This window comes from Camelina sativa, chromosome 17 (assembly GCF_000633955.1).
Source record: "Camelina sativa cultivar DH55 chromosome 17, Cs, whole genome shotgun sequence".
In the NCBI taxonomy this organism is placed as follows: Eukaryota; Viridiplantae; Streptophyta; class Magnoliopsida; order Brassicales; family Brassicaceae; genus Camelina; species Camelina sativa.
The window spans coordinates 15,558,631-15,578,154 of NC_025701.1; the positions used below are offsets into that span (position 1 = coordinate 15,558,631).

General features: G+C 37.9%; 7 protein-coding genes across 11 annotated transcripts in view; 4 read left to right on the forward strand and 3 right to left on the reverse strand.

Moving 5' to 3' along the window:
* LOC104757316 lies at positions 2,494 to 4,957 on the forward strand. Its single transcript, XM_010480048.2, has 2 exons — positions 2,494 to 4,157; positions 4,604 to 4,957. The coding sequence occupies exon 1, from the start codon at positions 2,991 to 2,993 to the stop codon at positions 4,131 to 4,133; it is 1,143 nt and encodes a 380-aa protein (XP_010478350.1). The 5' UTR covers positions 2,494 to 2,990; the 3' UTR covers positions 4,134 to 4,157; positions 4,604 to 4,957.
* LOC104757319 lies at positions 5,588 to 8,277 on the forward strand. The gene is made up of 6 exons (XM_010480050.2): positions 5,588 to 5,749; positions 6,016 to 6,933; positions 7,088 to 7,288; positions 7,367 to 7,562; positions 7,775 to 7,955; positions 8,045 to 8,277. Exons 1-6 carry the CDS (start codon positions 5,747 to 5,749, stop codon positions 8,088 to 8,090), a joined length of 1,545 nt encoding a protein of 514 aa, XP_010478352.1. The 5' UTR covers positions 5,588 to 5,746; the 3' UTR covers positions 8,091 to 8,277.
* On the reverse strand, positions 8,229 to 10,644 carry LOC104757318 (putative pterin-4-alpha-carbinolamine dehydratase). The gene is made up of 7 exons (XM_010480049.2): positions 10,533 to 10,644; positions 10,371 to 10,420; positions 9,937 to 10,016; positions 9,158 to 9,243; positions 8,957 to 9,080; positions 8,779 to 8,847; positions 8,229 to 8,629 (listed from the first exon to the last, which is right to left on the reverse strand). Exons 1-7 carry the CDS (start codon positions 10,578 to 10,580, stop codon positions 8,538 to 8,540), a joined length of 549 nt encoding a protein of 182 aa, XP_010478351.1. The 5' UTR covers positions 10,581 to 10,644; the 3' UTR covers positions 8,229 to 8,537.
* Positions 10,817 to 13,951, forward strand: LOC104757320. Of its 3 annotated transcripts, none has more exons than XM_010480051.1 (8): positions 10,817 to 10,930; positions 11,335 to 12,002; positions 12,255 to 12,443; positions 12,547 to 12,638; positions 12,732 to 12,791; positions 12,868 to 12,937; positions 13,100 to 13,303; positions 13,398 to 13,951. In XM_010480051.1, exons 2-8 carry the CDS (start codon positions 11,373 to 11,375, stop codon positions 13,764 to 13,766), a joined length of 1,614 nt encoding a protein of 537 aa, XP_010478353.1. In that variant the 5' UTR covers positions 10,817 to 10,930; positions 11,335 to 11,372; the 3' UTR covers positions 13,767 to 13,951. The 3 variants fall into 3 exon arrangements, with proteins under 3 accessions (XP_010478353.1, XP_010478354.1, XP_010478356.1); XM_010480052.2 differs by having other exon boundaries at positions 10,821 to 10,940; XM_010480054.2 differs by lacking the exon at positions 10,817 to 10,930 and adding an exon at positions 11,003 to 11,064.
* Positions 14,271 to 15,922, reverse strand: LOC104757323 (putative uncharacterized protein YDL057W). Of its 2 annotated transcripts, XM_010480057.2 has the most exons (6): positions 15,659 to 15,918; positions 15,358 to 15,440; positions 15,142 to 15,263; positions 14,888 to 15,046; positions 14,683 to 14,791; positions 14,271 to 14,598 (listed from the first exon to the last, which is right to left on the reverse strand). In XM_010480057.2, the coding sequence occupies exons 1-6, from the start codon at positions 15,893 to 15,895 to the stop codon at positions 14,412 to 14,414; spliced, it is 897 nt and encodes a 298-aa protein (XP_010478359.1). In that variant the 5' UTR covers positions 15,896 to 15,918; the 3' UTR covers positions 14,271 to 14,411. The 2 variants fall into 2 exon arrangements, with proteins under 2 accessions (XP_010478359.1, XP_010478358.1); XM_010480056.2 differs by having other exon boundaries at positions 14,683 to 15,046; positions 15,659 to 15,922.
* On the reverse strand, positions 16,024 to 18,106 carry LOC104757322. Of its 2 annotated transcripts, XM_010480055.1 has the most exons (7): positions 17,899 to 18,106; positions 17,291 to 17,373; positions 17,074 to 17,195; positions 16,803 to 16,961; positions 16,614 to 16,707; positions 16,388 to 16,527; positions 16,024 to 16,250 (listed from the first exon to the last, which is right to left on the reverse strand). In XM_010480055.1, the coding sequence occupies exons 1-7, from the start codon at positions 18,046 to 18,048 to the stop codon at positions 16,141 to 16,143; spliced, it is 858 nt and encodes a 285-aa protein (XP_010478357.1). In that variant the 5' UTR covers positions 18,049 to 18,106; the 3' UTR covers positions 16,024 to 16,140. The 2 variants fall into 2 exon arrangements, with proteins under 2 accessions (XP_010478357.1, XP_019094633.1); XM_019239088.1 differs by having other exon boundaries at positions 16,190 to 16,527.
* LOC104757324 (DNA-binding protein DDB_G0278111) overlaps positions 18,246 to 19,524 on the forward strand; it is a 2,016-nt gene continuing 737 nt past the window's right edge. The window contains exons 1-4 of the mRNA XM_010480058.2: positions 18,246 to 18,371; positions 18,976 to 19,041; positions 19,130 to 19,191; positions 19,296 to 19,360. Coding sequence (XP_010478360.1) covers positions 18,369 to 18,371; positions 18,976 to 19,041; positions 19,130 to 19,191; positions 19,296 to 19,360 — 196 coding nt within the window. The 5' untranslated portion in view covers positions 18,246 to 18,368. The remainder of the gene's footprint in view (positions 18,372 to 18,975; positions 19,042 to 19,129; positions 19,192 to 19,295; positions 19,361 to 19,524) is intronic.

Sequence of the window (19,524 nt, forward strand, 5' to 3'; positions counted from 1 at the left end):
ACGTAATGATGTGCAAAACAACTTCTCGGGAAAGAGAAACTATTGCAAATAACAAGGGTTCTGTTCCTGAGTAAAAGCATTTCTTCAGCCTTTACAAGGTTTATTAATGGAACAGTACTTACAATGGTAGATGCCTTTAAGTAGATCTTTACTCACTATGTCCTTAGCTGCTTGGAGCTTCCATGGCCAATTGGCCATAGGCCTATAGTGAGCAGCCTGTTCCTAACTTCCAAAATGGCAATGATGCAAACAACGGTTAAAAACCGCCATGTACATGTTGAAAAGGTTTGGTATTGCCATGTATGGCAGATTTGGTAAAATCCTCTATGAATGCTATTTTCATAATTCATAATTTTCAGCTTACACATCGTAATGCTGAATGAATGTCAAAGTACTGTTTTGAAATTTTGCCTTTTATGCACTCTTTTATTCTATTAATCAAAATGCACTCTTTTTTTAGTCTATGACTTTGTGTAATTCAGTTGAGTAATTTGTGCTTGTTTAGGTAACTCATATGATCGATCATATCATAGCATATGATAAGAGACTTAATAATATAAATATAATGGGATGGTTCAATTATTAAGATTCTATTAGGATCAGACGAAGGTTGGAGGGGAGAAGGAGAAGATCCATGATCAGCCAATACGATGCTCTTTTTGTTTGCTATGGATCAGCCAGCATTGACCAACGTGCTAAAATGTAAAAGACAGACAGAACCGTGAGCCTCTGAGAAGAAGAAGAAGATTGAGAGGAGGAGCTCTCTTTCTTGAACCGTCTTTTCATCATCAGGACGAGCAATGAGGTTCTTTAGATATATGCTTCCTTAATTGGGTTCTGCAAATTAGACATCCGGAGATCCTCTGAGAGGGAAAACAAAAAAAAAGATAGTAAACCTACATAACAAAAGTATAGTTGTTGTAACGACTGAGAAAGTAATGAGAGGCTATATCATCTTTCTGTGAATTAACTGAGCTGAAGTCAATCTAAGAATGAATCACCATGTGAAGTTGCGTTCGAAACAATCAAGATCACTAGAACATATCATACTAAAAGGCTGCATATCAGACACAAATCCTGGTTGATTCCACTAAGGGTTTGATCGCGTCATTGCTGTGTTTTCATTTCTAAACATTATATTTACATCTAAAACGATAAGCTAACATTTTTGTTCAGTTTTGGAAACAATCGAGGCCAGAGTCTTCTCTATCGCATACAAAGATGAGATATATATAGTAAAATACTTGATATATTCAGCTACTTCCACAATTATAAGCAAACCAGCACTTCTCTAACAATGTTCCAAGATTACGAAGTATATCAGTGATTGCAAATTCATCCGATCTTGTTAGCTAAAACACGATTACAAACAATAAAGAAGCAACTTCCAGTAGATATATATGAAAGATCAAGATCCAGTACAATCAAAAAACAGGAAAGAAACAATAAAGAAGCAACCTTTATAAATAGATATGAAGATCAAAATTACAACAACATCAAACAGACATTACAAAACGGAACAAGCAATTCAACACAAGTCTCTCTCTCTTTTATATCCGCTAAAACTCAGCAAGAACTACTACAACAACCTATTTTAGATCAAACCTGTTAAAAAAATTATAATTCACAGAGGAAGACTTGACTTGGAAGTCGCAAGGCTTCAGCTTTACTGAAGCACAAGTCGTCGAGAGCTTCACTACGACACCACCTGCATCTAGGGAAAGCCGAGCACTGAGATCTAGATCGCATCTCGCAGCATTTGGGTTTCCTATTAGCCTTGCCCTGCAGCTTCGGATTTGTAAGATTCTCTAATAGCTCTCGATCTAAAACATGAACTTCAGATTCGGAAGAAGAAAGCGATGGGCAGAGTATAAGGAGGTAGAATATGATTAGTATGAGAAAGAGTGACGAGAAGCTTGAGCTAGATTCTGCCATTGATTGACACAACAACAGCAAAAAAAAAAAAAGTATTTTTGGAAAGTTGTCTTTTTTATTTGTTACTCTGTAATAACTAGGCGAAAAGGGGGGAGACCTGTCGAGATCTTTCTTCCTCGAGTCGGCCTACAAATCTACTCACGTGTGAGAATATATTCACGCGTGTGTGCGCGCAAGTTAGTAGTTTACACATCATTAACAAAGGCAGTCACATTTGTGAAGCAGTGGCTAGCTTTTCAACTTTATTATTGTTTGTTCCATTGGGGAGAGTTACATTTGGTTTCTTCAAGAAAATTTGCCAAATTGGTCTATGTGAACATTTAGTTTCATACAATAAGTTTTTGATTCTTATTCTTATAGATCTATGTTAATATTATATGATAGATTCGAGGTGTTGTTACTTTGTTTTAATATCTAAGCAAGTTAGCTTCATTCATACGCAGTTTGTGGCAAAACAAACTCCACGAAGTTTTCATGTATTGATGCTACTGATTTTTAGATACATCATCTTGTTGCAATAAAGACATAAATCGTCTAGAAAGGGAATAAAAAGACAAGACATGTGAACACTACTACTAAACTCACAGATGTGCTTAAATTTCTTTAGTCTGCCTCTGCCTATTAAAAACCAAGAAAGAGGTCCCTTTTATTTACTGTTCCAACAACTTTTCACCAGGATTATTACTCTCCCATCCCATGCAAAAAAAAAAAAACACTAATAATGACATTGGATTCGATATATTTCCCCTTTCCCGTCGTAATAATACTTTATATAAATACACACCTAAACTCAGATCTCTGTTTGTATCTCAACCATTGACTACAAAGATTTGACTTGCTTGAGCCTCCTCTCCTCAGATGAAAAAAAAAGCTTATCTTATTACTACACTTGCTTACACATCTCTTGAGTAGTGTCACTACCTCCCAAGATTCTAAAAATAAAACCGTAACCCACAAATCTCGCCTTTAAGACACCATTAAAAGCCCCAAGATTCAGCTTACTTACTCCATCCAAATCAAGAAACTTCAAGAACTTGGATCCAGAGAAACACAAAATGGCGGGATTCACCATGAGCTTGAACTTGATTCTACTAGTAGCAATGGTAGCTACAAACATCCTCTCACTCTACCATCTCTCCTCCACCACTAACTTCTTCCAATCCACCGTCAAATCCACGCAATCCTCTGTTCCCACTGTCCCCGACCACCTCCTCCGTCAGCTCCACACTATCCGCGCCGCCATTAACCACCTCACTACTCACCAACCTGACAAATCAACCTCAACAGCAACCTCACGCTCCTCCTCTTCCTCATCCTCATCCGCACCTAAAGAGCTTCTCATCTATTCAAAACTCTCACCTATAGCTTCTTCTTGCCATAACTACCCTGACCTTCTCCACGAGTACATGAACTACACTCCTTTCTCTCTCTGTCCTTCCGACACCGATCTCGTNACCGATCTCGTCGAGAAACTCATCCTCCGCGGCTGCCACCCGCTTCCTCGCCGTCGCTGCTTCTCGCGAACGCCGCGGAGCCCGTCAGATTCGAAGCCTGAATCTAATGTCATCTGGTCTTACTACTCTTGCAAGACCTTCGATTGCTTGGTTACTAAATTCCCAAATCTAGGGTTCGATCTCTCTTTAGAGAAATCCAAATCTCAGTTCTCCGTTTACAAATCCGAGCTCGATTTACCGATCTCGCAGCTTCTCCAGATCGCTAAATCGGCCAATTCTGTTCTCCGCCTCGGGATCGATGTCGGCGGTGGGACTGGCTCTTTCGCCGCGGCGATGAAGGCTCGTAACGTTACGGTTCTGACCACGACGATGAACTTCAACGCGCCGTATAGTGAGGCGGTGGCGATGAGAGGGCTTGTGCCGCTTCACGTGCCGCTTCAGCAGAGGCTCCCCGTGTTTGATGGTGTTGTGGATTTGGTTAGGTGTGGGAGAGCGGTTAACCGGTGGATTCCGGTTACGGTTATGGAGTTTTTCTTCTTTGATTTGGATCGGATACTTCGTGGCGGTGGTTATCTTTGGTTGGATCGGTTCTTTAGTAAAAAAGTTGATCTTGAAAATGTTTATGCGCCTATGATTGGGAAGTTGGGTTATAAGAAGGTGAAATGGGCGGTGGCGAATAAAGCGGATTCGAAACATGGTGAAGTGTTCTTGACGGCTCTGCTTCAGAAACCTGTTGCAAGATGATGATAAATCCTTTTTTTTTGTGAGGTAAATTGTGAATTTGGAGTTTGATTTAATCCTCAAATTTTGTGATCAAATGCTCCAACTTTGGAGAATTGCCTAATCAACTTAAGTTGAGTTCACTGTAGATGTGTGCTTTTTTGTTGCTTTGAATAGTGCAACTTATGTTGGACTTTGTAGAACTTTGGTTTTTTAGGCAAGAGATGCAAAAATGTAAAAGTAAGAACCTCAGAGATATTGTAGCTAGTTTAAATGATCAGTATATATTGTAATAAGTCATGAAGCTAGTTCCGTAGGGTGTTGTATTACTGACGATAAGTAAAACTGCTCCTTAGTCATTTACTCTGTTTTAAGAAGTATATAGTCATAAGGAAACTCAGATATTGTGTCTTTGTTTGGTCTTTAAGTGCTGCTCCTGATTGTTTCTCTTTTAAGGTATTTGCCTGATCCGAAGTTGTGGGTTGTTTTTGCAGGGCACTTTCCTCGAGTTTCAGAATGTGTATGTTTGTAGCAAACAGCTTACTGTTGTTGAAGATTTAATAGAGATAAGATTCTTGGATTATTTCAGACATGAAAGCTTTTTTCTCAGCTGTAAGCACAGAAGCAAAGATGTTATTTCTTATGGGAAACAAGAAGTAGAGAGAGGGTATTTATAACCAAGATTTGATATTGTTGTTAGAGGAAACATGGTGGTATACATAAATTGTGGAATCTTCTGCTTGTTTCTATCATAGCTAATATTTATATTATTCCTTAGATGGTATTTTTTTTTTTTTGTGGAAAGCAGATTGCAGAATTGTTAAAAGAAGTTTCAGTTTCAGGGTTAAGTTCAAAGTCTTGCAAGTTAATTTATGATGTTTATAATGCTAAGAACGTATATATTTATTTCTCCTTTCCATCTATTTCCACAATACTGTAGCCAAGCACACAAGACCTGGCTCGATACTGAACGCAAATCCGACCATGAACTTGAATTTGAGCCTGACTTGCTTTTATAAAACTTGGTTTTGCTTTGCCTGCATGCACGATCTTAGAGCTAACAAATTGCTCAATCAAGATAAGTTTGCACTCTCCTAATTTACTGTGTACAAATCCAGACAGCCAAGGTCATGACCAGCTTTCTTTATGGGTTGAGAAATGTCTCTACGAACAAGATTCATGCCCTATATGGCTATATCTCGTTGCACTCATACACCACTTAATAAAGAACTTATCACATACGCTATAGCTTATCAGTGAGGGTGTAAATGTGGACTATAAAAGGCCTAAGCGTGAAAGCGTCAGTCAGTGTAACATCTTACCGACATAAAAAAACACACTCAATTAACAAACGGGGTAAAAATCCAATAATGAAAGTTTGGTGTCAAATGTATTAATAGTTAGAAAATATGAGGATTAAACTGTAAAATTGAGTAAAGATGTATAATATGATGATGATATGTTGTTATGTGGTCGCGTCTCAGAAAGGTTAGCGACGGTGTGTTAACTTGTAAAGTTGTAAATCGTTTCTCTTCTCCTGGACATAGTCGTGTTTCTGAGTTTCCCCCAAACAACTACAAATTTGTAAGAATCAAAATATCAGTTTCGGCAATCGAGAGAAGGAACAATTCTAGAATATGGTGAGTTTTACGCTTTACCGATTTCGATTCCACTCACAATTTTGTTTCTTCCTTTTTTATTTTTCTACGCAATCATACAAAATTTCTAGGGTTATCACTTCAATTCAAAAAAAAAAACAATCCGTGATTTTGGAGACTTTTTTGGTTACAAACAATTCTGATTATGATGATCATTAGCTTATAGACATCTCTGTTTTTGGTCTCTCAATTTTGATTTTTGATTATTCAATATTAGTTTAAGCTCGAAATGGTTTTGTTGATCATAGGATGAAAGAGATCGAGAAACTCGTGTTTCTCATGGTGATTCGGATGCTGGTAATGTCGTTGTTGATCAAAGTATAAAAGATACTGGAGAAGAAGATTCTACCTTATGTGATAGCTTTGTTGAAGAGAACAAAACACTGGAATCCGCAGCAGAACAACAACAAAAGCGCGGTAAATATTTTTTCTACGACACGCCGCTATCTGAGGAAACAGGGGTTTGGATACCTGTTTCAGTCCCGCCCATGTTAGAACCTGATCACGAGGAGTGGTCAAGAGGTCTTAGTTTCAATGGTGGTTACTTCCCCGAGGGAGATATGGGATGGAACCAGATATTTGATGAAGACAAGGAGTTAACTATGTGGGATGTCATAGTGGATATGTTGCTTGCAGCTCGTGGTAAAGCGAGTGCTCTTAGTTCAGGCAACCTTGAGAGATGTGGCATTAATTTTTTGTCCGGGCATCTTCTTGAACAAGCTTGGCAAGAGATGGCTCATACTCTCACTGAGGCTAACTTTGGTAATGCGAGAGAGATTCTGGAGACTGAGCCACCTAAATGGTTACCGGATAGCGCTGCTTCTGCTTGTATGCTGTGTAGTGTGAGGTTTCATCCGATTATGTGTTCCCGTCATCATTGTCGATATTGTGGTGGAATATTCTGTAGGGACTGTTCTAAAGGAAGAAGCTTGGTTCCTGCAAAGTTTCGTGTTTCAGATCCTCAAAGGGTTTGTGATGTGTGTTTTGTGAGGTTGGAGTCTGTCCAGCCTTATTTGATGGACCAAGTTAGTCCTGCTGCTCAGTTGCCAACCCATGACTTGACAGATCTTAGTACGTTGAGGTCTTGGGTGAATTTTCCTTGGGCACAATCCATGGAGTATGAGATTTATAAGGCGACTAACACTATTCGGGGTTATATAACCAAGGTGAGATTTTGTGGGTTCTGAGCTCACTCTCAACTTTTATAATTTGTGAGCATTCTTAAATGTCAACTATGTCACTGTGTTAATAGGCCAACTAACCTCTGTCCGTGAAATCCAGAATTCTAATAGTGTCTTTGATTTGAAAATTTCTCGTCAGGTTGGTTCTTCGAGAACTGAGAGGTCGATCCCAGATGCTATTTTAAGACAAGCAAAAGGTCTGGCAGTAATCACTGTTGCCAGAGTTGGAGTTATGGTTACATATAAAATTGGGACTGGACTTGTGATTGCTCGTAGAGATGATGGCTCCTGGTCTCCACCCTCCGCCATCTCTTCATTTGGTTTGGGATGGGGTGCTCAGGTAACATAGCTCTTTTTTTTAGTAATTCGTAGATATTGCAAACACTGCTTGGTCTATATTCTCATCATTCACCTGTAGGCGGGAGGAGAGTTCATAGACTTTATTATCGTTCTGAGAACTCGTGAAGCCATTCAAACGTTTGGGAGTAACACCCATCTTGTTGTTGGAGCTGGTTTAAGCGCTGCAGTTGGTTTGACTGGACGAGCAGTTGAAGCAGATATCCGAGCAGGTAGCGGTGGATATGCTGCTTGCTATACCTACAGCTGCAGCAAAGGTAACCATAAGAATATGATTCATGTGTCTCTGGCCAAAAAATTTTAGTAGGTTAATTGATGGTTTTTAGACTTCTTCCCTTCCATGTCTAAAACGAGATTTCATGGGATACTATTAAAAAGTCGTTTTTGAAACCTAGCCTCATAAGTCATAACCAGTCCTATGAGTTTTTTGGTTGCATAAACCTTACTTAAACTGCCATTAAATGAACAGGTGCATTTGTCGGCTGCTCGCTTGAAGGAAGCATCTTCACGACACGTACAAGTGAGAACTCACGGTTCTACGGGAGCCAGTCCTTATCTGCACCTGACATCCTCCTTGGCTCTTTGCCAAGACCACCAGCTGCTGCTTCTCTTTACCGTGCGCTTGGCGATCTGTATCAGAAGATGGGGAGGTGATTTTAACACAGTTGAAGGGAATTTGTAATTCTGACTTTAATGATGGGAAAGTTCTTGACCTGGAAAATTTCTTGTTGGTGTGCAGTGAAACTGTTCCGTCTCCGGCAATTCCTCCGTTGTCTGAAGACTAAACTTGTTGAGTTGGCTTCATCTCTTTGGAAGAATGACAACAATCTTGTATATAGATTCATGCAATTCTTGAATGTACATAGTTTATGGAGGTTTGGATAGTTTGTGTTTTTTTTTGTAAATAAACATACATTATGATATATATGAAATTATAAATTGTTCTGGAATGAAAGTTACTTGTTTCAAACTTAGCCACTGCCTTAGAGTTTTGAGATTTCAAGGCCAGAAACAGGTTTACAAGAACCACAGACCCAGAAGAAACATTAATTTCTCAATCTCTCTCCCATTTTGTTATTAGTATCTTACATAGATCGAACGCTTGTGTGAGCTTCACAGAGTTTTAAGACCAACACATCCCAGTAAAGAGCTGAAGATGCTTATTCGTATCAAACTCTGAACTAGTCTTTAACTATGTTACTTTAGCTTGAAGAATTCATCTTAATTCCATTTCATTTGGCAACTTTCTTCTTCCTCAGAAGATCTTCCACTTGGAGCTCGTTGATCTTAGCAGCAAGAATGAAGTCGTTTTCCGTCAAACCACCTGTTGCAAGAGAATCCGATATCACTTAGTCTGCACTTGCAACTTATAAAGTTCACAAAGAAAATAGTTGTTGATGAGAGGCTTCTTAAGGTTCAGGCAATTGATAAGATTCACATCTTCATATCAGCAACAGAGACCATGATTCTCACCTATCGCATGTGTCCATATCTCGATTTTCACATTATTCCAGCCAACCAGATGCAAATCTGGGTGATGACCTGCATCATACCGGTCCATGCATAAGACAAAAGAGTAAGAGATCTTCCTTGAGCTATCTTATTTTAATCGTATTCAGAAGGGGTCACAGAACACTTGTGATGTATTTACCTTCTGATTCAGCGACATCAGCTACACGTTTGAAGAAATCTAGCCCCTTTGTAAAACTTTTCACTGTCCATGACCGATGCAGCTTTAATGTATCACTGTCATTGGCCAAATCCCATCCAGCAACCTGTGTAAAAGGAATAATTGAGGAGGGGTGCATACTATAGATCTCACCTGCCATAACAAGAAGTACAAACGTATTACCTTTTGAAGTAGGTCTTGGGCACTTTGTTCGGTCATGGGGCGCAGATCCTTCGCATTGCATGGCACACACTTTTTGGCTAATAAATCTACAACAAAAATATAAAACAGAGCGAAAAGAATACCATATTAATAACCAAGTTACACATGGTTTAGGAGTTTTTGGCTACAAATATGCTGAAGAATATAAATATCAAATCCATCTTTTAACCAATTGGGTGAAGAAGTTGTTTATGAGGGCAGCAACAAGGATATCATAGCAATATATCAAAAGTTTAGAAACAACATGACAAAAAAAGTTGGAACTTACTGCAAGACACCAGAAAACTACTTTAGCTAGTAGGGATATGAGAATGATGATACTGAAACTTGAATTGATCTAGTGTACCACATTAGAAGAGTGACACTTGTTTGAAACTTATACTTCCTTAATCATCTTGCCTCTAATTCACCACGGACTTATCTAAAGTAGAGATGGGAAGAGGCTAAGGGGTCCTTAATAGAAGTTGTTCTAATATTACAGAGGTGAGTTGACATCAGTTGCTGGTTTTACATTATAGAAAAAGCTTAGGATGCCTAGTATGGTTTCTCTATAAGAGGACCTATGTTCTCCACATAGGATACAGAACTCAATCGATTGGATACACATATATATGTATATATCAAACCTCTACAAACACAAGTACTACCAAGCATGTACATCATGTAACGATTCAGTCAAAACAAGTAAAATCTTGATTCAAATATCAAGTTGTAAAGCAATGGAATGACTAATTTTGTACCTTCTAGGGAGCAAAATGTTCTAACTCCAGAAGCAGAACCAACACCATCTTGTGACATCTTACTTGTCCAATGAACAAAGCTGCAAAGAAATTGCAAATTCATATTTACATGCCAGGAATTGTGTAAATCCCTTACAAACTTTTCCTTTATAGAACATTACCAAATGGAGAATAACATCAAATTCACCAATAGATACGATCAAAACTCAGGGTACACAAGAAGTACTGGGTTTTAAACAAATCAGTGAATGTTATTTCACATCTTGAGAATTCAAACGCACAACAAGAACAACAATCTTAAAGATGAAAACATACATATCAAAACCCAGAGTATAATCACAACCCAAGTATCAAAATCCGTCCTTTTCCCACTATTCCTAACCAAAACCAAAAAAAGATTCACAGAAGTATTACAATCCATATCAAATCATTACCGTTTGTGACGTCCGTACAGATTATGCAATACTGATGCAGCAGGTGGAACCTGAAAGTATCAGTCACCAAAGACAAAAATTTGAGAGGTTAACAACACGCAAATCCTGATATAAATGCACAAATACATACATACACGAACAAAGAGAGATAACTGGGGTAACCTGTGTTCTAGAGATTGAGAAAAGTTTAGGCAGCAAAAGCCGACTCATTGGTGCCGCTAGTAGTTGCGGAAACGGAACAGAGACTTGTGAGAATTTTTGTGAAAGTGAGGGGGTTAAATGTTACAATTCATAAATTTACAGTTAAATTTGTAAGAATCCAAAACATATGGGTGCTAACATGTGAAAACGTTGACGCGCGTCTGTTTTAAAGCCGCTTTTTTGCTTCTAAAGTATTCCTAATTAGGGTGTGAATAGGATGATCGAATATATATATATAAAGACTATAGATTAAAGATTAGAAACAAAGAAAAAAAATATTCCTCAGAAGTGTGGTTGCGAACTCTGAAGTGTTTGGGGTTTGGTATCTACAGAAAAAAGAGATACAAACTGCTTCTATGGTGAGAAACTGTAATGATATTATCACCTTGGATTTGTATCTCTACTTATCTCAATCATCTTCATCTTTGGATTCTGCTGAACTTGCTATTTCTAATTATAAATTTTGGGTTTCTGCCAAAACCCTACTAGAGAGGTTACTTTTGATTTGAAACCGCATCCTTTCGATTTTTTTTTTGTAATAATGATATTCTTTCTTAACCCTATAGTTTCTGAATTGATGCTATTTCGTACAATTAATTCTGTCTCTTGCATGTCTGTAAATTTTTCTAGTATTTGTTGATTTGCAGTTTCTGGTCTTCTTGTTATATTTGCTGCTTTTGATTACATACAATTTATCTGTCTTGATGCTGATGTGAATGATGATGATGATGATATTCACTGTCTTATTTCTTGATACATGCAGTAAAAAAAAAGCTGGTTGATATACTATTTTAATTGACCATGGGTGAGAATGGGGAGAATCATTCAGTTTCTAAAGAGAGTAATTCAAAGAAGGTTGACAGTAAAAATCATTCCGGTATTGCCAAGAGTGATCTTTGGACTGATGGGATTATTTGCGCCTTTGAATTTATCCGAGGCCCCAAAAAACATGTTGATTCGAAACATCCGGACAAAAGCAGCTTGAAGCAAGAAGATGGACTCACCAAACATACTTCCCCTGGTCATCATCATAACCCGTTTGTTGATTCGTCTCCAGTCGATATATCAAGGTCAAGGTCGGTACCTTCTTTGGATTTGAATCCAACCGGACAAGTTGAGAGATACGAGGGGAGTCATTGGGTACCTATTGGTTGGACTAGAATCTCTGAACTTGTTCAAATGGTTCAAGTCAATGCGGAGTGGCCTAACCTCGAGTTAATGGATGAAGAAGAGGATGTCCCTGTTACTGATTTAGCTGCTCCTTATTGGGAACGACCAGGTGGCCCAACGTGGTGGTGTCACATGGCTGCTGGACATTCGTTTGTTGAGGGATGGCTTAAATGTGCTACATGGTTGCATCCTGCCATTAGTCTCGCTTTGAGGGATGAAAGTAAGCTCATAAGTGAACGCATGAGACACCTTCTATATGAGGTATATATGTCCCTTGTTCCCTATCCAAATACAATGCAAGTTGAGTATCTAGATTCAACCACATGACATAAAACTAATTCCACATGGATCATAGTGGTTCTAGATAGGATAAAACATGTGTGATGGTCTCTTAACACAGTAAAGTTTTTGACTTAGTGTTACTTGAGATGGATTATTACAGTTGTTTAATCATGTTTAGTGTATTTTTTCTTGGATGTTTTGTCTAATTTCCATTCTGGTTTATTTTGTTAGGTTCCAGTGAGGGTTGCTGGGGGTTTATTGTTTGAGCTCTTAGGACAATCAGTCGGTGATCCAGTAATCAGTGAGGATGATGTACCCGTTGTTTTCCGTTCTTGGCAAGCGAAGAACTTTTTGGTATCTGTGATGCACATAAAAGGAAATGTGTCGAACACTAATGTCCTTGGCATCACCGAAGTAGAGGTTCGTTCAAAAAGTCTCAAAATATTCCAAGTGTTTAAGCTTAGGCCTGCAATATGGATATACTGACATGCGTTTTTTTTTTATCTTTGTCTTTACATGATAGGAGTTGCTCTATGCAGGAGGTTATAATGTACCAAGGACAGTTCACGAAGTTATAGCGCACTTGGCTTGCCGTCTTTCTCGATGGGATGATAGGTGACGAGAATTATCTGGTTTATCTTTTCTTTGATTAACACTTTTGGGAGAGTATCTAACAAGATCTTTTTGTTTTCCATTGATTGGTGATAGATTATTCCGTAAATCTATATTTGGTGCAGCCGATGAAATCGAATTGAAGTTTATGAACAGGTTCTTACAGATACATATCCATTTTTTGTGAACAATACATATTTTAGTAACAAATACTATCTTTTCTTGTTATTAGGAGAAACCATGAGGATTTGAATCTTTTCAGTATCATTCTCAACCAAGAGATCAGAAAATTATCAAGACAGGTCATCTTCTCTTCAGTGTAGCTTAACTCAATACAAATTAAATTAAAGATTGGTTTTAAGTTGGAAAGGCCTTTGTTGATGTTATAATCGAGACTTAATGTTTACATGTGGGACAAACTGAACTATAGTCATGAACATGAAGTCTCTGTTTTCTGATGGCAGGTCATCCGAGTGAAGTGGTCACTACACGCAAGAGAGGAGATTATCTTTGAGCTTCTTCAGCATCTGAGGGGAAACATACCTCGACATTTGTTAGAGGGTTTGAGGAAGAACACGAGAGAAATGCTGGAGGAACAAGAAGCCGTCCGTGGACGTCTCTTCACAATTCAAGACGTCATGCAAAGCAGTGTTCGCGCTTGGTTACAGGTTCTTCCTACAATGAACAAAATTATCATCGTATGATTACTCATTGATCTAGCATAATGGATCTTTTTGCTAAAACCGCAATTTTCACTTTCAGGACAAAAGCCTACGAGTAAGCCACAACTTAGCTGTCTTTGGAGGATGTGGTCTTGTGCTTACTATAATTGTAGGACTTTTTGGGATCAATGTTGATGGTATCCCTGGGGCACAGAACTCGCCTTATGCGTTTCTTCTGTTCACTGGCCTTATGTTTCTCCTTGGATTTGTTTTGATTGTGATTGGTCTGCTATACTTGGGGCTTAAACCGCCCATCACAGAAGAGCAAGTGGAAGTTAGAAAGTTGGAGCTACAAGATGTCGTCAAAATATTTCAACATGAAGCAGAGACTCATGCCCAACTCCGGAGAAACAACCTCTCTCCAACGGCCGGAGATATGTTTGATGCTGATTATATTCTCATCCAGTAAACAAACTCATAATCAGTTTTTTTATTGATAATACTAATCTAAGATTATACATGTCAGTTGCCTTCTTGTTGCATAAAAGACACGTAAAATAGTCTGAATCATTGAGATAACATTGCTCATAAGACGAGGTCTCTGTTGAATGTGCTATCATCTTTCTCGCCACCATTTGACCATATGTTCATGTACTCCATATGATGCAAGCCAAATACAAAGCAGAGGCCGAACTTGCTGTTAGGTTTGCTCTAAAAAGTTTGCAAGCAAACCAAAGGGTTGCCTAATATCACAAACTAATGTTGTGTGCTGCTTTGAAACAAAAGATGACTGCTGTGTGATTGTAATGTTCCATAATTCTAGACCCATCATATGGGGCAAATAATTCAGTCACCGCATGATGTTTATATAGAAGTCATAAAGACTAGTGATTTCGTTTGTCTTTTTAGACGGTGGACTTCTTGTCTTCTTGACTTAGATGAGAAGGATACATTTCATTTCTGAATTATTATATGAGTCATTAACAAAGAATTTTATTTTGGTTACCATTATTCATAAACCCAAAAACAAACCAAAATGCGGACTGAGTTTGGAAAATGTATGGTTATGGCATCATGAACATTACTCAAAGAGAGAGAGAGGGAGAGAAAAAAACTAGTTGTTCACAATGACTGTCTTTATGAACTCCATAACTGTTGTAGCTAGCTGACTTAGATGTTCGTGATAACAATGATCAGCTCCTTCAACAATCTCCAGCTTGTGGTTGGGTATGATCTTCTCAAACGCCTTGGCATCTTCCAGAGGTATTACCTCATCAGCCGATCCATAAACTGTCAAGACCCTGCCATCATTACAATCAATCATGGTTTGTTCATATCCCAAACATGCGATATGAGTTAAAAGAAAAACGCAGCGAAGACCTCACCTGCATTCTTTGTCAATCTTGAGGCAAATTTCATGCATATTAGTGTTTAACCTTTCCATTAAGCTCTCCTTGGTAACACGATAGTCGATAACCTTTATATTACGCCATTCTGTAACAACAGACCAGCGCATCGATAAAGACAGTACTAGATAACTGATCTGAGACAGTACAGTAAAAGTAATGAGCCATAACAGTACGGCAGTACCTTCCCTAGCATCAATGAATCCTTGTTGCTTAATTCTTTCCAAATAATTTTCCCCAAGACGCCTTACTAAGTCTTTCTTCATATCAGAATATCCAGTGAGATTGATTACACTGCTGATATCGTGATACTTGGAGGCATAAACAAGGACCACATTACCACCTATGCAATGTCAAAATAGTTTCTTGGAATGTCAGATTCACTCGTTCCGTGAATCCGTTGCTCGAGGCAGAGAAATATCAAACAGTTCTAATTACCTTTACTGTGGCCAAGAATGATAGGAACCACTCGGTTCATGTTAGTGAAGTATTGGATAACAGAACGTAGATCATCAGCTTCATAGTTGTAGTTACCAAAATAGAAACTGCCTTCACTCTCTCTGCAACAATAGAAGCACCACAAACCCCTCAAGATCAAAACTAACTATGCAAAACAAATGATAAAGTAAGCAAAGCAAGCAAGAGAAAACATACCCATTCCCAGAGAAATCAAAACGGAAAGCGCTAATCCCTTCTTTTTCTATAGCAGCAGCAACATATTTGATGATTGGGTCATTCTACATAGTTTCATAAGCCAAAGGACAAGTTAGTTCTATGTAGAACTCCTACCAACATAGGCTACCCATGAAGTCTTATCAACAGATTTGAAGTTTGTCCTCAACATCATTCATATTGATTACAATCAAGATTCACCCATTATCTAACTCCATGTGTCAGTATGTTTCTAGCTATTCTAAAAGGCAAAACCTTTTAATCAAAATAAACCAAAACTAACCTTGTTTGATAGACAGCCATGGCACAAGACAACAATTTCAGTAGAACCAGTATCATGAAGCAGACCCACCAGCTTCTCGTTGTTGCTGTTAGGAATCACAATCTTTTGTAGTGTACTAGTAGCAGCTGAGCTTCCCTGAGACGAATCCATACTACTCAACTTGTTTGCTTTGTTGCAGGAGAGGAAAAAGGGGAACAATAATTGCAATTTATTGTAAAAAAAGAGCTGTCCTGTCATTGTTTTCTTTCCATGTCTGGATGACAGGAACTTTAAATTGTCAATTATTGAAAAAAGACCTTTCATTGTTGTCGAGTGATGATAGTAATGGATAAGATTTTTAATTAATTTCAAACTCTATGAAGAAAAGCCTAAATAATAACAGTATTTGAGCTATATGATTTTGATTTGTGATGTTCATCAAGACCCTGCTCATTGGTATCCTGCTAGTTTAGTGACAAATCCATATATATTTGATTGCCATATTAACAAAAATAATATTGACATATAACACAGTTTCGTGCAAGTCTCATGTGCTGCAGCAAGAGCGCTTTATTAACGAAGAAATTTACTTTGGTTACCATTATTCTTAAACCTGAAAACAAACCAAATTGCGGACTGAGTGTGGAAAATGTATTACGCATCATGAACATTACTTTAAAGGGAGAAAAAGAAAAAGAAAAAACTAGTTGGTCACAATGACTGTCTTTATGAACTCCAAAACTGTTGTACCTAGTTGACTTAGAAGTTTGGTATAACAATGATCAGCTCCTTCCACAACCTCCAGCTTGTGGTTGGGTATGATCTTCGCAAACTCCTTGGCATCTTCCAGGGGTATAACCTCATCCGCGGATCCATGAACCGTCAAGACCCTGCCATAATTACAATTAATCATACGTAGTTTGTTTATTATATCCAAACATGCGATATGACTTAGAGAGAACTCAGCTATCCAAACCTGCATTCTTTGTGAATCTTGAGACCAGCTTCATGCATATCAGTGTTCAACCTCTCCATTAAGCTCTCCTCGGTAACACGATACCCGGAGTTTCCTGTAAAATACCAGTCACATTAATTAATGAAGACAAGTAGAGTGCTGATATGACACAGTAGAGGAAGACCAAAGGAGTGATAACAGTCAACCTACCTTCTTGAACATCAATGAATCCTTGTTGCTTAACTATTTCCAAAAAATCTTCCCCAAGACGCTCTCCTATGCCTTTCTTTAGATCATATCGTCCCGAAAGATTGATTACATTGGGGATATCGTGGTACTTGGAGGCATAGACGAGGACCACATCACCTCCTATATATGCAATGTCAAAATAAGTTAAAGAGTTTCTTGCAAATGTCCCCTTGTATGAATGAATCCGTGGCTCGAGGCAGAAAATGAAACAGTGATCCTTTGACCTAGTTACCTTTACTGTGGCCGAGAATGATAGGAACCACACGGTTCATGTTAGTGAAGTATCGGATAACAGAATGTAGATCATCAGCTTCGTAGTTGTAGTTACCAAAATAGAAACTGCCTTCACTCTCTCTGCAACAATGGAAGCACCACAAACCCCCACAAGATCAAAACTAACTATGCAAAACAAATGATAAAGTAAGCAAAGCAAGCAAGAGAAAACATACCCATTCCCAGAGAAATCAAAACGGAAAGCGCTGATCCCTTCTTTCTCTATAGCAGTAGCAACAGTTTTCATGACTGGGTCATTCTGCATATAATAAGCCAAATGACAAGTTAATTCATATATAACTCATACCAACATGAAGAGTCCACATCTATGAATTCCCCATATTAAAATTTATCAAAGAATAGACCTGTTGGTGTCAGTAGTGTATATATATAACCTTCGACTAAAACAATTTAAACACCTTTGAAGTCTTATGATCTAATTGGCAAAAAAGCAAACAGCTTGAAGAAGTCAAATTGGCATCAATCAACAGATTTGAAGTTTACCCTAAACATTCATATTGATTACACAATCCAGATTCACCCATTATTACCTAACTATATGTGTAAAAAAAAAAGACAAAAGAAAGATACAAAACAACTAAAAGATGCCTAGCTATTTTTAAAGGCACAATTACACAAACTGATCAATAAATTAGGCAAACCACATGTAAGTTTCAAAACACAACGGAACTCGGAAGTCGGAACTGATCCCAAGTGTCAGAGTCTCAGTCACGACCCACAAGAGATGAGAAGAAGAAAGAGTAAAAAGCAAAACTTAACTAACCTTGTTAGATCGATAGCCATGGCACAAGACCACAATTTCAGTAGAACCAGTATCATGAAGCAGACCCACCAGCTTCTCGTTGTTGCTGTTCGGAATCACAATCTTCTGTAGTGTACTAGTAGCAGCTGAGCTTCCCTGAGATGAATCCATTTTTCAGCTTGTTTGTTTTTGCTTTGTAATGTTGCCAGGACATTTTATCTGAAGAAGGGGTTGTTGTTGACTAATAAGTGTGGGAAAAATGGGGTAAATTTGAACAAATCATAAGTTGTTGTATTAGTATAAAAATTAATAAAATATATGGGGGCGATTATGTAAAACAAATGAGACAAGACTGTATATGATGCTGAAGCGCGTCTAACAAAAGCTACGTTTGGGTTTTTTCTTTTGAAGCATTTCTCCTTTAAGAGAGAGAGAGCTCTGTTTTTGATTTCGATTTGGCATCAAAGAGGAAAGAGACGAACACTGCTCCAATGGTTAGATTCTTTTCTCTCCTAATTATTTTACGCTTCTTTCAATTTATTTTATTTTTTTGTCGAATTTTTCTTAGGGTTTTGTGCAAAAAAACGAAGATTATGCTTAAGTTAGATTTCTCAATGAGTTGATTTCGTTTTCCCTCGTAACACCTCTTTTGCTTCGGGACTAGAACGTGATTTGAATGAATTGAACGTGATTCTGTTCTTTGATTTGAAACTTCAGACTTTTGAAACTTCATGATTGTTACTTTAGGGTTTGAATCAGTTGTGCCGTATATGAGTTGGATCTGCTTGATCTTCTTTTATTTATTGAATCTGTCTTTTTTGAATAAGGTGTGTATACCTTTAGTGAAATCAAACTTTGATATAATTGATGATTGTAATTAATATTCATCTCTATCTGCTTAACATTCATTGCACTTTTTTTCATTGGGTGAGTTATATATCTAAGTAGGGAAATGGTTGTTGGGTGTCACATAAGATAGACCTGGCAAAATGATTGTTTTCTTTGATTCAGTTATCGTGGCACTGTATTATTGTTAGCTGCAGACACTGTATTTTTCATGATTATAATCTGTTCCTTTTCACTTCCTGATGTGTGTAGGCGGATCCTGAACTAGAAGCTATTAGACAGAGGAGAATGCAAGAGCTTATGGCTCGACAAGGCTTGGTAAAATTTCTTAATATACCTTAACTGATATCTGTTTTCCTTCTCAAATAACTTGTTTCCCTTTTAACTAAACTGCATAATTTTGCAGGGTAAGCAGGGTGGTAATCAGCCGAATCCAGAGCAAGAGAAACAACAGGATGATGCTAGAAGGTGTGTATCCTTGTGTTTTAGTTTGGCATGTATATATGATTTTCTTCGGTTTAGAATTCTGTGTTTGAACTAACGTATTCTCTGATTGGAACATTCTCGTGTAGGGAAGCTGATGAACGTAGACAAATGATGCTTAGTCAAATATTGTCTTCCCAAGCCCGAGAGAGAAGTAAGTCCCATCTAATATGTCTTGGGAGTTCATCTAGTTACTCTCCCTTGTTCCTTCATCATGTCATCAATATGATCATCTTCCAAAGCTCGAGGGAGACACAATATTGTCTTTATATATCTTTGATGCTTTTTTTTCTTCTTTTTTTTTTTTTTTTTTTTTTT

Coding starts and splice junctions, on each gene's coding strand:
- LOC104757323 (XM_010480056.2), bottom strand. CDS start 15,895: ATGACAGGACAGCTCTTTTTTTACAATAAATTGCAATTATTGTTCCCC. Junction 15,441..15,658: donor ATGGCTGTCTATCAAACAAG/GTTAGTTTTGGT, acceptor GAAACTATGTAG/AATGACCCAATCATCAAATA. Junction 14,599..14,682: donor AAGATTGACAAAGAATGCAG/GTGAGGTCTTCG, acceptor TAATGATGGCAG/GGTCTTGACAGTTTATGGAT.
- LOC104757320 (XM_010480051.1), top strand. CDS start 11,373: ATGGGTGAGAATGGGGAGAATCATTCAGTTTCTAAAGAGAGTAATTCA. Junction 12,444..12,546: donor TTGGCATCACCGAAGTAGAG/GTTCGTTCAAAA, acceptor TTTACATGATAG/GAGTTGCTCTATGCAGGAGG. Junction 12,792..12,867: donor GAATTGAAGTTTATGAACAG/GTTCTTACAGAT, acceptor TCTTGTTATTAG/GAGAAACCATGAGGATTTGA.
- LOC104757318 (XM_010480049.2), bottom strand. CDS start 10,580: ATGAGTCGGCTTTTGCTGCCTAAACTTTTCTCAATCTCTAGAACACAG. Junction 9,244..9,936: donor AACATTTTGCTCCCTAGAAG/GTACAAAATTAG, acceptor TTTTTGTTGTAG/ATTTATTAGCCAAAAAGTGT. Junction 8,848..8,956: donor TGATGTCGCTGAATCAGAAG/GTAAATACATCA, acceptor GGTATGATGCAG/GTCATCACCCAGATTTGCAT.
- LOC104757322 (XM_010480055.1), bottom strand. CDS start 18,048: ATGGATTCATCTCAGGGAAGCTCAGCTGCTACTAGTACACTACAGAAG. Junction 17,196..17,290: donor TTTGATTTCTCTGGGAATGG/GTATGTTTTCTC, acceptor CCATTGTTGCAG/AGAGAGTGAAGGCAGTTTCT. Junction 16,528..16,613: donor AAGATTCACAAAGAATGCAG/GTTTGGATAGCT, acceptor TAATTATGGCAG/GGTCTTGACGGTTCATGGAT.
- LOC104757319 (XM_010480050.2), top strand. Junction 7,289..7,366: donor GTTTGGGATGGGGTGCTCAG/GTAACATAGCTC, acceptor ATTCACCTGTAG/GCGGGAGGAGAGTTCATAGA. Junction 7,563..7,774: donor TACCTACAGCTGCAGCAAAG/GTAACCATAAGA, acceptor TTAAATGAACAG/GTGCATTTGTCGGCTGCTCG.